This window comes from Pipistrellus hanaki, assembly GCF_964339955.1.
Source record: "Pipistrellus hanaki genome assembly, chromosome: 20".
In the NCBI taxonomy this organism is placed as follows: Eukaryota; Metazoa; Chordata; class Mammalia; order Chiroptera; family Vespertilionidae; genus Pipistrellus; species Pipistrellus hanaki.
In genome coordinates, this window is record NC_140522.1 from 366919 (window position 1) to 381736 (window position 14818).

At 65.9% G+C, this 14818-nt stretch overlaps 1 protein-coding gene across 1 annotated transcript; it reads right to left on the reverse strand.

The window, feature by feature from the left end:
- Positions 1-554: 554 nt before the first annotated feature.
- Positions 555-13058, reverse strand: RNPEP (arginyl aminopeptidase). Its single transcript, XM_084868583.1, is given in 12 exon segments — positions 555-1267; positions 2247-2389; positions 2752-2976; positions 3764-3872; positions 4052-4164; positions 5472-5585; positions 7541-7639; positions 7642-7775; positions 8284-8400; positions 8614-8760; positions 9604-9746; positions 12625-13058. Coding segments are annotated over 12 exon segments (1935 nt in total). The 5' UTR covers positions 13057-13058; the 3' UTR covers positions 555-1108.
- Between the last annotated feature and the right edge of the window lie 1760 nt (positions 13059-14818).

Sequence of the window (14818 nt, forward strand, 5' to 3'; positions counted from 1 at the left end):
GGGTGTGGACCGCGGCGGCAGGCTCCTCCCTAGCCCGGGGCCCAGGTCAGGGCGTGTGCAGGAGGCAACCCGTCGAGGTGTTTCTCTCATGTAGATGTTTCTCTCTGTCTCTCCCTCCACATCTACGGGAAAACACCCTCCGGCGAGGATTAGCGAGAAGGTATTCAGACATTTATCTGCAGCCCTTCCCTCCCCTCCCCTCCCCCCCCCCCCCACGGACTCGCTAGCGGCTAGATCCCACGTGGAGGCCGGGGGCCAGAGCCCGGTCACCAGCCGAGAGGTCAGCGGCGAGGCCCCGGGGCGGGAGGAGGCGCCGAAGGACAAACAACAGGCACGTCCACACGTCAGCCCGGACGGACGAGGGGACGAGGGGCCTCCCAGCGGGGAGGGCGGGGACCGGGCTGCAGCCGGAGCTCCCAGACGGGGACCCTGGCCCTCGGGGGCGCCCCAGGGACCGTCCTGGGACGCCTGCCCAGGGGGCTGGTGGTGGGGGGACTTGGAGGAGAAGAAATCTCGAAGCCCCTCGACCCACACAACTCCAACTCACACGCCCGTCACGTAGAAAGATTTATTAAAACGCAGCTTCACCCTGAGAACAGAGCGCCCAGAACCGGCACGAGGGCCCGGCCGGCAGGGCTCCTTGGCGGAGCGTCGACCTAGGGACCAGGAGGTCAGGGTTCGATTCCCGGTCAAGGGCGCAGGCCTGGGGTGTGGGCTCCATCCCCTGGGGGGGTGGAGGGGAGTGCGGTGCAGGAGGCAGCCCATCCATGATGCTTCTCTCTCATCGTGGATCTCTCTCTCCCTCTCCCTTCCTCTCTCTCTCTTTAAAAAAAATCATTTAAAAACATATTCTTTTAAAAAACCAGCCAACGGGGAACAGATCCTCTGCTCTCCCCCAGCCCCACGGAGCAGCCCACACTGAGGCCCTGGGGGTCTCTGGTCTCGGGGTCCAGAGCGGCCCCCACGAGTCACAGACTCGGGCCGGACACCAGACCGCCGAGGGAGGGAGCGCACCTCGGAGGGGCTGGAGAGGGCCGGGCCGGGCGGAGTGTTCCGGAAGCCGGGAGGGGCGGCGCGGGGCGTCAGTGGGGGGGGGACAGGACAGCCCCTAGCTGGCCTGGGCCCCCAGGATCTGCTGCACGTAGTGGACCACATTGCTGTGGAGCTGGGCGGCCGTGGCCGCGAAGGTCTCCGTGGCGAGGGCCCGGGCGGCCTCGCTGCCGGCCATCATGGCGTGGTACAGCGGCAGCGTGTACTTCTGCTTCCCCTGCGGACACACGGACACGGGTGCGCACACGTGGGCGTGGCCGCGCGGCCGGCTCTGGGGTCCCCCGGCCCCCGCCCGGGCCGTGCCCACAGACGCGGCATCCTCTCGGGGTCCCAGGGCCCCACGGAAGCCGCCGCTCACCCCGATCGATCGGGGCGGCAGGGGGCCCCCCAGAGGCTCAGAGCAAAGAGGGGGGCAGAGGGGAGAGCCCGGGACCCGGCCCCGCCAGCCGGGCTCCGGGGACACAGCCCTGCAGGGTCCTGGAGGTCACCCAACCCGTCCACGTGTCTCTCCTCTATCTCACATCCCGTGTTCCTCTCGGTCCCTCCCCTTCCCTACCGTGTTCTTTAAAAACAAGGTAAAAATATCCTCGGGTGAGGATTAACCAAAAAGAAGAAGAAGAAAAAAAAGAAAAACAAAAACAACCCAGGACCCTGCCTACACCGGTGTGGTTCAGTGTTTTATCGACCTGTGGACTGAAAGGTCCCGGGTTCGATTCCGGTCAAGGGCATGGACCTTGGTTGCGGGCACATCCCCAGTAGGGGGTGTGCAAGAGGCAGCTGATGGATGACTCTCTCTCACCGATGTTTCTAACTCTCTATCTCTCTCCCTTCATCTCTGTACAAAATCAATAAAATGTATTAAAAACAAAGAAAACCCAGGACCCAAACGCACACAGTGAGTCCCTGAGTCCCCGGACCCAGAGCCGCAGAGGCTGGGCCTCCCACCTGGGCTCGCGGGCAGCAGAGGCCCTGGCCGTGCCCAGCGGGCGGCCCCGGGGGCTGGGAGGCAGCAGGGCTGAGCCCTCCCCAGTCACAGGCCCGCGGGCGCGCAGACCTCAGCCTCCGTCCCTCCCCGCCTTGCCCTTGGCCTTGGCTGAGGGCAGACTTCCCCTCCCCTCTCTCCTCCCCTCCCGCTCCGGGCGAGGGCGCGGACCCCGGGGAGTGCAGTGCGGGCTTGGGCCGGGGCGCGGACCCACCTGGCTCTGCAGGAAGTCCCGGACCTTCCCGAAGTCCTCCTGGAGGTCGTTCCTGAGCACGATCTGGCCCCAGCGCAGCCGCAGCTCCGCGTTGCGGGCGCCCGACAGCTGGGGGTACGCGGCCCCCAGGGTCCTCACGTTCCCTGGGGGAGAGGGGGCGTGTCTTCCCGAGTAACTGCGGGCGTTCCTTACCCTCAGTGTGTGCCTCTTACTGATTTCAGAGGGCGGGGGAGGGCGGGGGAGGGAGGGGAGGGAGGGGGGAGCATCGATGATGCCGGCCAGCCGGGCTCCGGGGCTGAGCACCGACCGGTGAGCCGGGAGGTCGCGGTTCGGCTCCCGGTCCGGGCCCAGGCCCGGGCTGCCGGCTGGATCCCCGGTTCGGGGTGCGCAGGAGGCAGCGGTCCCTGATTCTCTCTCATTGTCGACGTGCGTGTCTCTCTCCGTAATCAATAAAGATGTGTTGGGGGAGCGGGTGGGGGAGGGGGGAGAAAGCACCCCCTCTCACCGGGCGGCAGGGGGGACCTCTGCAGGATCTGGTCCAGGAAGTACACCAGCTGGTAGGTCCTCCAGGAGGCGATGTCCACGGCCTCGATGGCCGGCACGTCCAGCTCCGGGGCCGCCCACAGCCGGGCCAGCTCCTCCGCCGGCTTCATGAGGGCGTCGCCGGCAGACAGGTCCGGCAGGTACGGCGGCCAGCCGGGCGTGTTCAGCCAGCGGTCAAACTCCAGGCCTGGGGACCGACGGCGTCAGGAGGTGCTGATCCCCTGGCTCCTGGCGTCCCACCCTGGCCCGGCCGCCCCCTCCCGGCCCGGCCACACCCTCCCGGCCCGGCCGCCCCATCCCGCTCGGCCGCTCCATCCCGGCCCGGCCGCCCCACCCTGGCCCGGCCGCCCCCTCCCGGCCTGGCCGCCCCCTCCCAGCTCGGCCGTCCACCAGCGGGAGCTGAGCCGTGCTGCGCCTCCACGCCTGTTCCATGCGAGCCTCGGGCGGCGGTGAGGACCGAACAGGGGAGGGGAGCTCTGCCCGCGGCCGGCAGCGTGACTAACCCTCCCTGGCCGTGGGGGCTCATGACCTGGGGGCAGACGTGGGTGCTCGGCGCGACGGGGGCTCCAGGTTCCAGCTGCAGGGGCCCGGGTCCAGCCCCCCCCAGCACCCCCTCTGCGATGGGAGGGCGCCCTCTCCCTCTCTCTCTCTCTCTCTCTCTCTCTCTCTCTCTCTCTCGCAGCACAGGGCCTTCCCCCCTGCAGGAGGCAGCTCCAGCTCCGCTCCCAGGCAGGGCTGCAGCCCCTCCAGCCCCCACCCCTCCCCGAAGGGCTCCGGGCCCAGCCCAGGGTGTGCGTGAGCAGTGGTCCGGGTTCCAGGAAAAGGAGGAGGGAGGAACCTAGAGAAAGCCTGGGGCCTGGGGCCTGGTCTGCTCACCAGCGCCACCTGCCGGGTAGCCTGGTGCAGCGTCTGGTAGGACAGCGGGTGGTCAGACAGCCCTGCTGCCGGGGGCGGGGAGGGGCCGGGCTGCCCACCTGGGGTGGCGTCCACCTTCCTCTGCTTCAGCTCCGGGAAGTACTCCAGGTAGAAGTCCAGCAGGTCCTCAGCCACGATGCTCTGGAACTTAAACTCACTGACGTAGGCCTGGGGGGCAGGGGGGGGGGGAGATGGGCCTGAGTCCCAGGAGGTGCACTGTGCCCGAGCCCCCTGGCCAGCTCCCGCCCGGCCCCCCACCAGCTCCCGCCCGGCCCCCCAGCCCCCCGCCAGTGCCCGCCCACTCCCCTCCCAGTCCCCCCCGCTAGCACCCGCCCGCCCCCCAGCACCTTGAGGAAGGCGTCGAACTGGTCCGGGCCGCCCGCCAGGTGGGCCAGGTAGGACACGAAGCAGAAGCCCTTCTCGTAGGGCGTCTCGTTGTAGGTGTCGTCCGGGTCCACGCCTGGGGGGGCAGGGGGGCGGGTCTGAGCCTGGCCAGCCCCCCACCCCACCGTCCCCTTCGCCGTCCCGTTCGTGGTGGCCCCCGGGTCCAGGCTCAGCGCCGACGGCAGAGGTCCAAGCAGCGCCCCCTCCCCCCCCGCCCGCCCCGGGGACAGCGAGACAGGACCCGGACCCCCCGGCCTCCGCAGGCCCCTCAGAGGCACCTTAAGGTGCCAATGACTGTGGAGCCAAGAGGAGAACAGAGCAGTCAGCCCTGCCCGGCCGGCGCGGCTCCAGCTCCGAGGACAGAGCGTCGGCCGGCAGAAGGAAGGGTCCCGGGTTCGATTCCCGCCAAGGGCACTTGCCCAGGTGCGGGCTCGATTTCCCCGCGCCTCCCCCCCACCCCCCAGGTGAGGACGTGCAGGAGGCAGCCCATCAATGATTCTCTCATGGTTGATGTTTCTATCTCCCTTCCTTTCTGAAATCAGTGAAAAAGATATTTAAAAACATCGGTCCAGCCCAGCCGGAGGGCCCGTGTGGCTCCGTGATTGAGGGTTGACCTCTGAGCCAGGAGGTCACGGCCCAGTTCCCGGTCAGGGCATGTGTTCCGGTTGGAGCCTGATCCCCAGTGGAGGGCAGACGTGCAGGAGGCAGCCGATCCACGGTTCTCTCCCATCATGGATGCTTCTCTCTCTCCTTCTCCCTTCCTCTCTGACATCAATAAAACAACAATTTAATGACAAGAGTTGCCCTGACTGGTTCGGCTCAGTGGATAGAGCATCGGCCTGCGGACTGAAGGGTCCCGGGTTCGATTCCGGTCAAGGGCACGTAGTACCTTGGATGTGTGTGGGTGTGCAGGAGGCAGCTGATGGATGTTTCTAGCTCTCTGTCCCTCTCTCTTCCTCTCTGTGAAAAATCAATAAACATATTAAAAAAATAAAAAATAAAGAGACCAGCCCCGCTGGCCCCACCTGCGCGCCGTCCAGGAGCCCACGGGCCTGACCCCACGCCCGCCCAGGCGGCGGGACAGTCCGGGGGACCACAGACCCGGATGCACGGACCCCCAGGACTGAGGCCGGGCTGCAGGGCTCGGCCCCGCCCCAGGCGGCGGGACAGTCCGGGATCCCGCCAGCCAATCCCATCGGGGGAGGGGTGTCAGAGGGCGGGTCATGAGGTCCCGCCAGCCAATCCCATCGGGGGAGGGTGTCAGGGGGCGGGTCCTGAGGTCCCGCTGGCCAATCCCATCGGGGGAGGGTGTCGGGGGCGGGGCCTGAGGTCCCCCCGGCCAATCCCATCGGGGGAGGGTGTCGGGGGCGGGGGCCTCCGGACCTGGCTCGATCTTCACCCGCAGCTTGTTGAGCGGGTGCTGCTCGCCGGTGACGTCCATGTGCTGGCGGAGCAGCGCGCGGCCCGCGGCGGCCTCCAGGCAGGTGTAGGCGGCGCCTGCGGGAGAGGGAGACCCGGGCCCAGGTCAGCCCTCAGGCGGGGAGAGCGGGGACCGAGCACAGTCAGCCCTCAGGCGGGGAGAGCGGGGACCGAGCACAGTCAGCCCTCAGGCCGGGAGAGCGGGACCAGCACACAGTCAGCCCTCAGGCCGGGAGAGCGGGGACCGAGCACAGTCAGCCCTCAGGCGGGGAGAGCGGGGACCGAGCACACAGTCAGCCCTCAGGCGGGGAGAGCGGGGACCGAGCACAGTCAGCCCTCAGGCCGGGAGAGCGGGGACCAGCACACAGTCAGCCCTCAGGCCCGGAGAGCGGGACCAGCACACAGTCAGCCCTCAGGCCGGAGAGCGGGACCAGCACACAGTCAGCCCTCAGGCGGGGAGAGCGGGGACCGAGCACAGTCAGCCCTCAGGCCGGGAGAGCGGGGACCGAGCACAGTCAGCCCCTCAGGCCGGGAGAGCGGGACCAGCACATAGTCAGCCCTCAGGCCGGGAGAGCGGGACCAGCACACAGTCAGCCCTCAGGCCGGGAGAGCGGGGACCGAGCACATAGTCAGCCCTCAGGCCGGGAGAGCGGGGACCGAGCACACAGTCAGCTCTCAGGCCGGGAGAGCGGGGACCCAGCACACAGTCAGCCCTCAGGCGGGGAGAGCGGGGACCGAGCACAGTCAGCCCTCAGGCCCGGAGAGCGGGGACCAGCACACAGTCAGCCCTCAGGCCCGGAGAGCGGGGACCAGCACACAGTCAGCCCTCAGGCCGGGAGAGCGGGACCAGCACACAGTCAGCCCTCAGGCCGGGAGAGCGGGGACTGAGCACAGTCAGCCCTCAGGCCGGGAGAGCAGGGACCGAGCACACAGTCAGCCCTCAGGCCGGGAGAGCGGGGACCAGCACAGTCAGCCCTCAGGCCGGGAGAGCGGGGACCAGCACAGTCAGCCCTCAGGCCGGGAGAGCGGGGACCAGCACACAGTCAGCCCTCAGGCCGGGAGAGCGGGGACCAGCACACAGTCAGCCCTCCAGGCCGGGAGAGCGGGACCAGCACACAGTCAGCCCTCAGGCCCGGAGAGCGGGGACCAGCACACAGTCAGCCTCAGGCCAGCGGTCCAGCTGGCAGGAGGATCCGGAAGCGGGGAGGTCGTGTGTGTGTGTGTGTGTGTGTGTGTGTGTGTGTGGAAGCTGGGAGGTTGTGTGTGGTTTGTGTGTGTGTGTGAGGTTGTGTGTCTGTGTATGTGTATGCGTGTGCGTGCGTGTGTGTGTGTGTGTGTGTGTGTGTGTGTGTGGAAGCTGGGAGGTTGTGTGTGTTTGTGTGTGTGTGTGAGGTTGTGTGTCTGTGTATGTGTATGCGTGTGCGTGCGTGTGTGTGTGTGTGTGTGTGTGTGTGTTTCGCTCACCGTAGAGCCGCGAGGAGACGCGCCGCTGGGCGTACACGGTGTGTGTGTGTGTGTGTGTGTGTGTGGTGTGTGGTGTGTGTGGTGTGTATAGTGTGTGTGTCCGGCCGCTCACCGTAGAGCCGCGAGGAGACGTGCTGCTGGGCGTACACGGTGTGTGTGTGTGTGTGTGTGTGTGTGTGTGTGTGTGTGTGGTGTGTGTGTGTGTGGTGTGTGTGTGTGAGGCTGTGTGTGCGTGTGTGTGTGGTGTGTATAGTGTGTGTGTCCGGCCGCTCACCGTAGAGCCGGGAGGAGACGCGCCGCTGGGCGTACATGATGTGTGTGTCTGTGTGTGTTTGTGAGGTTGTGAGGTGTGTGTGTGTGTGAGGTTGTGTGTGCGTGTGCGTGTGGTGTTTTGCTCACTGTAGAGCCGCGAGGAGACGCGCCGCTGGGCGTACATGGTGTGTGTGTGTGCGTGTGCGTGCGTGTGTCCGGCCGCTCACCGTAGAGCCGGGAGGAGACGCGCCGCTGGGCGTACATGGTGTGTGTGTGTGTGAGGTTGTGTGTGCGTGTGCATGTGGTGTTTTGCTCACCGTAGAGCCGCGAGGAGACGCGCCGCTGGGCGTACATGGTGAAGCCCTCGTTGAGCCAGAACTCGCTCCAGCTGGCGTTGGTGACCAGGTTCCCGAACAGCTGTGCGACACCTCGTGGATGATGACGTCGGCCAGCGAGCGGTCGCCGGCCAGCAGGCAGGGCGTGACGAAGGTGAGGCAGGGGTTCTCCATGCCGCCGAAGGGGAAGGAGGGCGGCATGAACAGCACGTCGTACCTGGGCGGGGGACGGGATGGGGGGGTCAGGCCCGGCCCGGCCTGGCTCCGGCTCCCTCCCCCTCCCTCCCCATCCTCAGAGGGCGCCGGGCTCCTCAGCCCCACGGGCTCACTGGGACCCCCCCAAATGCCCCCGAAACCTGCCCCTCTTCTGCTTCCCCCAAGCAGCACCCCAAGCTCGCCGGGGGCCTCGGAGCCATCGCTCTCTCTTTCTAAAATGTCCTCACTGATTTCATAGGTGGATGCTCAGCCTCTGAGCCAGGCCGGCGGCTGGAAAGCTGTTCCGAGGAGCCCTGGTGCCCGCAGCTTCCAGCAGATGAGGGGGGGGGGAGACGGGGGGGGGGGGCTGGCTAAGGTCCCGACCTCCAAACTCCACCGGGACGGTCACCGCTCCGCACAGGGACAGGGGTCTGGCCCAGCCACCCCACTCCGGACGGGGCGCTCTGCTCCGGGGGGCGAGGGGGGGCAGAGGGGGCCGGGGAGCCGGGAGGGCCGGTCGGGAGCCTCACCTGCCCCACACGTAGGGGCCGAAGAGCTCCTCCCCCGCGGCCAGGAACTGCTCGATCACCCCGTCGTACTCCTTCCCGGCGGCCTCCACCACGCAGGGCTCCGCCACACACCGGCTGCTCCTGCGGACGGGCGGGCAGGGCACCGGGCTCACAGGCCTGCCGGCTCCCCGGCCCGCAGGATGGGCCTGGGCCTCGTGGCGGACGGAGTTAGGAATGGACGGAGGGGACGGGGGAGCAGAGCAGAGCCTCCCGGCCGAGCCAGGGGTCAGGCAACCCGGCCCTGCCGGGAATGGGGATACGGGGGTACGGGGGGGTGGGATGGGCTCCTACCTGGGCCCCACCTCGGCCGAGACCAGGTCCCCGATGGCCAGCGCCACGAGGTAGGAGGGGATGGGGTGGCTCATGCGGAAGAAGAAGGCGTGTGGCCCTCGCCGCTCCCACACGTCCGCGCTCATCACCGCGGTGAAGCCCTCGGGGCCTGGGGGGCGGAGGGGCCGTCGCGAGGGACCGGCCACCTACGGCCCGCAGCACCCCGAGTCCTCCTGGCCCCCCGTCCCCACCCCCCATCCCGCTTGCTCTACACTGAGGGGATTCAGCCCGGCCAGCCTGGCCCCTAGGAGCCCGGAGGTCAGGGTTCAATTCCCGGTCAGGGCACAGGCACAGGCCCCGGATTCGGGGCTCCATTAGGGTGTGCGGGAGGCAGCCAGTCCGTGATCCTTTTTCATCATGATGTTCCCCTCTCTCTCTCCTCTCTCTCTCTCTCTCTCTCTCTCTCTCTCTCTCTCTCTCTCTCTCTCTCTCGGAAATCAGTAAGGACAGAGTTAGATGAGGGGACGGGGCAGGGAGGTTCCTGAGGCGGGAGCCTCTCCTGGGGGTGTCAGGCTCAGAGCCCTCCGGCCGGGTGGGCCCTCTCCTGGGCGGTGTCAGGCTCAGAGCCCTCGGCCCGGGCGGGCCCTCACCTGGGGGTGTGGGGCTCAGACCCTCGGCCTGGGCGGGCCCTCACCTGGACGGTGCAGGGCTCAGAGCCCTCGGCCCCAGCGGCCCTCACCTGGGGGTGTCGGGCTCAGAGCCCTCGGCCCGGGCGGGCCCTCACCTGGGCGGTGTGGGCTCAGAGCCCTCGGCCCCCAGTGGGCCCTCCTGGACGGTGTGGGGCTCAGAGCCCTCGGCCCGGCGGGCCCTCACCTGGGCGGTGTCGGGCTCAGAGCCCTCGGCCCGGTGGGCGGCCTCACCTGGACGGTGTGGGGCTCAGAGCCCTCGGCCCCCAGTGGGCCCTCCTGGGACGGTGTGGGGCTCAGAGCCCCCGGCCTGGCGGGCACCCTCACCTGGACGAGGGCGGAGTACGGGCACTTGACGGCGGGCGTGTCGAAGCAGGGGAAGAAGGCGCGGTTCAGCACGGCCTGGCCCTGCGTGTACACGAACGGCTTCTCCTTGCCTGCCGTCTGCTCGGGGGCCAGCCAGCACACCTGCGGGAGGGCCGGGCGCTTCAGAACTGACCCCCCTCTTACTCCCTCCCCCGGCTCAGCCCGGCCAGGGCGGAGGGGCGGGGAAAGAGGTCCCAGCCATCCCCCCGGAGGCTGGGGGCTCTGGCTGGGACCCCCTCTCCTCCTGCGGGTCCCACGCACCCTGGCGCCCCACACCCCGGCGCCCACACCCCGGCACAGCACCCGCTTCCCGGGGCAGGCACCTCAGTGGGCCCACCTCTCCCCCAGGCCTGGCCTCTGCCCCTGTCGCCCTGTCTCCTCCCATGTCCTTCTCATGGGCCTGCGGACCAAAGGGACCCGGGTTCGATTCCCGTCAAGGGCACAGGCCCGGGTTGCAGGCTCGATCCCCAGTAGGGGCCATGCAGGAGGCAACCGATCCAAGATTCTCATCATCGATGGTCCCCTCTCTCTCCTTCTCCCTTCCTCTCTGAAGTTAATAAAAAAATACATATATTTAAAGTATCCTTTAAAAAAACGAAAACCACAGCAGCTGCACTTGAACTCAGGACGGGAAAGCAGAGCCTAGTAAGCGGGAAGGAGTCTGTGAGCCTCCGTTCTGAGTGCACTGCGCCCGATTCTGCATTGTTTTCCGCTCAGCCTTCAGCCTGGGCCGACAGGAATGACCCCCCCCCCCACGCCCCCTCTCCACCTGCAGCAGGAAGTCCCCGGGCGTCCCAGTCAGCGCCGTGGGGAGGGTGGCGGGCACGCTGGCGCCCAATGCCACGGGGAATTCAGGAAAGGACCGAGTTCCAGGAAGTGTCAAGAGAAAGCGAAACTTTGTGGATGGGCAAGATTTGGAGGGTGGAGAGGAAGGGAGGAAGGGAGGAAGGGAGGGAGGGAGGGAGGGAGGGAGGGAGGGAGGGAGGGAGGGAGGGAGGGCTGGGCAGGTGCCAAGCGGGCTCTGAACACAGAGGCACTGGGGGCCTATTTCAGAGAGGCCCAGGGACACCCATGGATGTGCTGGGTGTTTGTGACTGTTTAACGAGACCCCGGCAGAGATGGAGAGAGCAGAAGCAGCGGAGAGGGCAGACAGCCCTGCCTCAGCCTTTTGGCGACCGGCTCAGCACCAAACGGACCCTCCATGGGACGGGACAACATGGCCCTTTAGACTCGATTCTGCCATAAACCTACAACGGCTGTCAAAACCCCACGACCCCAGCCTGGTGATGAGAAGAACCTGAGGCGAATCCCAGCGGAGGGACCTCCTACGACACACCTGAGCGGCACTCCTCAATGCCGTCCGGGTCGTCTGGAAAACGGTACAGGGGAGAGGGCAGCTCCATGGGCTGGACACTAAGTAACGGATCAGGAAGTCTGAGCAAGTTGCAGCCGCCGGCGGATACAACGTATCGGCACGGAGCGCCGGCTGCTACAGTGTATCTCCGTGTGAAAGGTTCCCAGGTGGACCTGCTAGACTCTAGCAGCTAGAGAGTGTGTGTGTGTGTGTGTGTGGGGGGGGGGGGGGGGTGGTATGTGAAAACTACCATCTGCTCAGTTTTTCTGTTCATCTAAACTTTTAAAAAATAAATGCTATTCATGAAGAAAAAAAAAAAAGAAGGCGTTGCCAAAACCAGTGTGGCTCAGTGGATAGAGCATCGGCCTGCAGACTGAAGGGTCCCGGGTTGGATTCCGGTCAAGGGCATGGACCTTGGTGGCGGGCACATCCCCAGTGGGGGGTGTGCAAGAGGCAGCTGATCGATGACTCTCACTCATCGATGTTTCTAGCTCTCTATCCCTCTCCCTTCCTCTCTGTACAAAATCAATAAAATATATATTTAAAAAAGGAAAAGAGAACGAAGGAGCAGGCAGGCGATGACTACACCACAGAAGGAGTCCGCAGTCCAGGAGAGGCACAGCCTCTGGGAGTAAGGTGCGAGGCCTCTCCCGGACGGGGCCGTGAGGAGGAGAGAACACAGGTGCCCTTCCCGGGGCAAAGGACAAGCTGCAGAGCGAGCATCTATCACCACCCGAAACTGCAGCGTCAGCGGATACAATGTACCGGCACGGGGCGCAGGGCCGGCTGCTACAATGTATCTCCCGCTGCTACAATGTATCTCCCGCTGCTACAATGTATCTCCGTGTGAAAGGTTCCCCAGTGGAACTGCTAGTGTGTGGGGATGTGAAACCGTCATCCTCAGGTGCCTAACGTCCTACCCTGAGGCCCATTTATTCCCGGAGTGGGGAGAGAGGGCCACAGAACTGCTCCAAGGGCAAAGGCCAAAGGGCAAAGGGTAAAGAGCAAAAGGCAAACGACGGGGAAGCAGAGAAACCACTCGGTCCCAGGCAGCCAGCCTCCTGGGGAGCCCACAACCCCGCCCCCCCCTTTCTCCGGAGAACCCACTGGTTCTCCTGCCCCGACAGGTGCCGGCCACACAACTCCCATCCTCTCAGTCCCAAAGCTCGTCCCCTCTCCCTTTAAGATTTAGGAGCCAACCAACAGTGAGAAGGCCACGGTATTCACCCTCTTAAGTCTGACTTTGAAATCCTTTTGTTAATGGAAACCAGGACTTCCCAGAAGTCCACGCAGGTCATGACCCCCCCTGAGGCCCTGACCACCCCAGTCAGCACGGATCGGGGGCTGGTCACCAGCCGCCCCCAGGCAGAAACCAACGGGCCCAGCGCCCCGGGACACCCAGTTCCGTTTGGAACCCACACGACAGGGTTCCTTCCTCCCGCAGAAACGGAACTGGACCAGCGGGTCCCGGGAGGGGCAATCTGGACGAGTCACCGCCGCCGCTGCCCGGGAGGAAACCAGGGCGGCCTGCCTGGAGGAGGAGGCGGAGGGAGGGGAACGCAGCGGCGCGAGGGGGCTGGACGGTGGGACTCTCCTCCTCTCCCTCCGGGGGCCCCGGGAACTCACCCCGGGCCCGGCGTCGCCCACGCGGTAGGTGAGCAGCACCTGGAGGCGCTCGCCGGCCGCCAGCGGCCGCGGGAGGCGCAGGCACAGCGCGCAGCCGTAGCGCGCGAAGGGCCGCGTGTGGAAGCCCACGGGCTCCTCGGGGCCGGGCGGCTCCCCGGGGCCCGGCGGCCCCGGCCGCAGCGCCGCCGCCGTCACCTCCAGGCTCGGGTGCGAGTCCAGCCGCAGCTCGGCGGCGCCCGCGGGCGCCCGGCAGCGCAGGTCCAGCACCGCCGTGCCGCTCAGCGTGCGGCTGGCGAGCTCGGCCCGCAGGTCCAGGTGCAGGTGCAGGACCTCGAAGTCCCGGAAGCTGGACGCCGAGGCCACGTCCTCCACCCGCGCCGAGTGCAGCGCCCGCCGGGCCGTGCCGCCGCCCGAAGCCCCGCCGCTCGCCATGGTGCCGGCGTCGACTGCCTGCGGGAAAGCCGGCCCGACCCGACCGGAGCCCGCGGCCCCGCCCCGAGCGCACTGCGCAGCCGCGGCCACGCCCCACAAGGCCCCGCCCGGACCACACCTCCCCCGCGGGCCCCACCCCGAGCGCACTGCGCAGCCGCGGCCACACCTCCCGCGGAGGCCACGCCCCCTCCAGCAATCTGCGCCGGGACCACACCCCAGGCCGGAGTTTTTCATAAAAGGAAAACAGTATTCCATCATGTTTCCCAGTGTCCCAGTGTCAAAATACTTTTTATTTTATGCAATGCTTGTTGGCTTTTTAAAAACTCCATATAAGGCCAATTTCTCTCTTTTGGGGTGGTTAGTGGCTTCGGAAGGCTGTGGCGTTGATCACAGAGCTTGGTGCCCACCAGGGGTTCAACACCCGCCTGGAAACGACCCCTTCTCCGAGGCAAAGCGCTTCTGTGGCACACGCACCGCCCGCAGCCCCGAGGCCGGTGCTGGGGACGAGGCTCCTGACCCCGCACAGCCCGCGGCCTGGGCTCTATAGGAAAAGGCCGGGACCGTGCCCTGAGCCCACCGGGCTTGGGCAGCGCCCGGGGGTGGGGGGGGGGGACAGAGCACTGTGGGGGCCCCGGGGACAGACCCCGACATGACCACCCGCCTCTCCCCAAACGGCCCTCATTGCTCTGTACCTGTAAACGCCCAGAACGTCACACACCTCAGACATTTCACATGAAGGGCTGGAGACCTTCCAGAATTGATGGAAAGCATGAGTTCATCGAGGTCACAGGATACAATACAGAAAATCAATCGTAGTAACCAACGGTATTTCTACTTAATGAAATTTGAAAAGCACTCTTCAAACAGCACCCCCAAAAATGAAACGCCTAGGTATAAACCTAATAAAATATTGTGGGCGGGATGTCTGTGCTAAAAATGACGACACACTGACAAAACCTAATTCCACCGAAACCGGTGTGGCTCAGTGGTAGAGCGTCAGCCTGCGGACTGAAAGGTCCCGGGTTCGATTCCGGTCAAGGGCATGTACCTTGGTTGCGGGCACATCCCCAGTGGGGGGGGGGTGCAAGAGGCAGCTGATCGATGACTCTCTCTCATCGATGTTTCTAACTCTCTCTATCCCTCTCCCTTCCTCTCTGTAAAAAATCAATAAAATATATTTTTGTAACAAAAAACAAAACTTAATTCCAATACAATCCCAGCAGGTTTTCTGTAGACACTGACGAGCTCACGGTGAAATCTGTGAGGATCGGGAAGGAAGAGCCACAGCTGAGAGAGAACACAGGCAGAGGGAGGGTTCCGCTGCCCAATTCCCAAACCTCCTGCAGTGCCTGCGGGGAAAGGGTGGCTGGACAGACAGAAGCCACAGCGGCCCCGATTCACAGTCGCTGAGCACCTGTGTCACCTGCCCCTGCATCGGCCAGCACAGCTCCCTCCTGCCCGCCATCCTCCCGCCCCCGCCCCGACGGGCCACGCTCAATTTCAGGCTCTGCTCCTGAGCAAGGAACCCACAGGCCGGTGTCCGGCTCGTGCGGGGCCAGCGCGGGGAGCTCTTCAGAAAGCACTGGTCTTCCTCCTTTTCCGGCTTTTCTCCCACCCGCCCCCAAACCAGGAAACTCACTTGTGCCCGAGGATCGCTGAGCTGAAGACGCAGTTAACCAATAAAATGGGAAAACCTGCGCATCCCCCACCTCCCTCCCCCGCCGGCCAGGATCCACTCCGAGGGGACGCACTGTCTGACCCG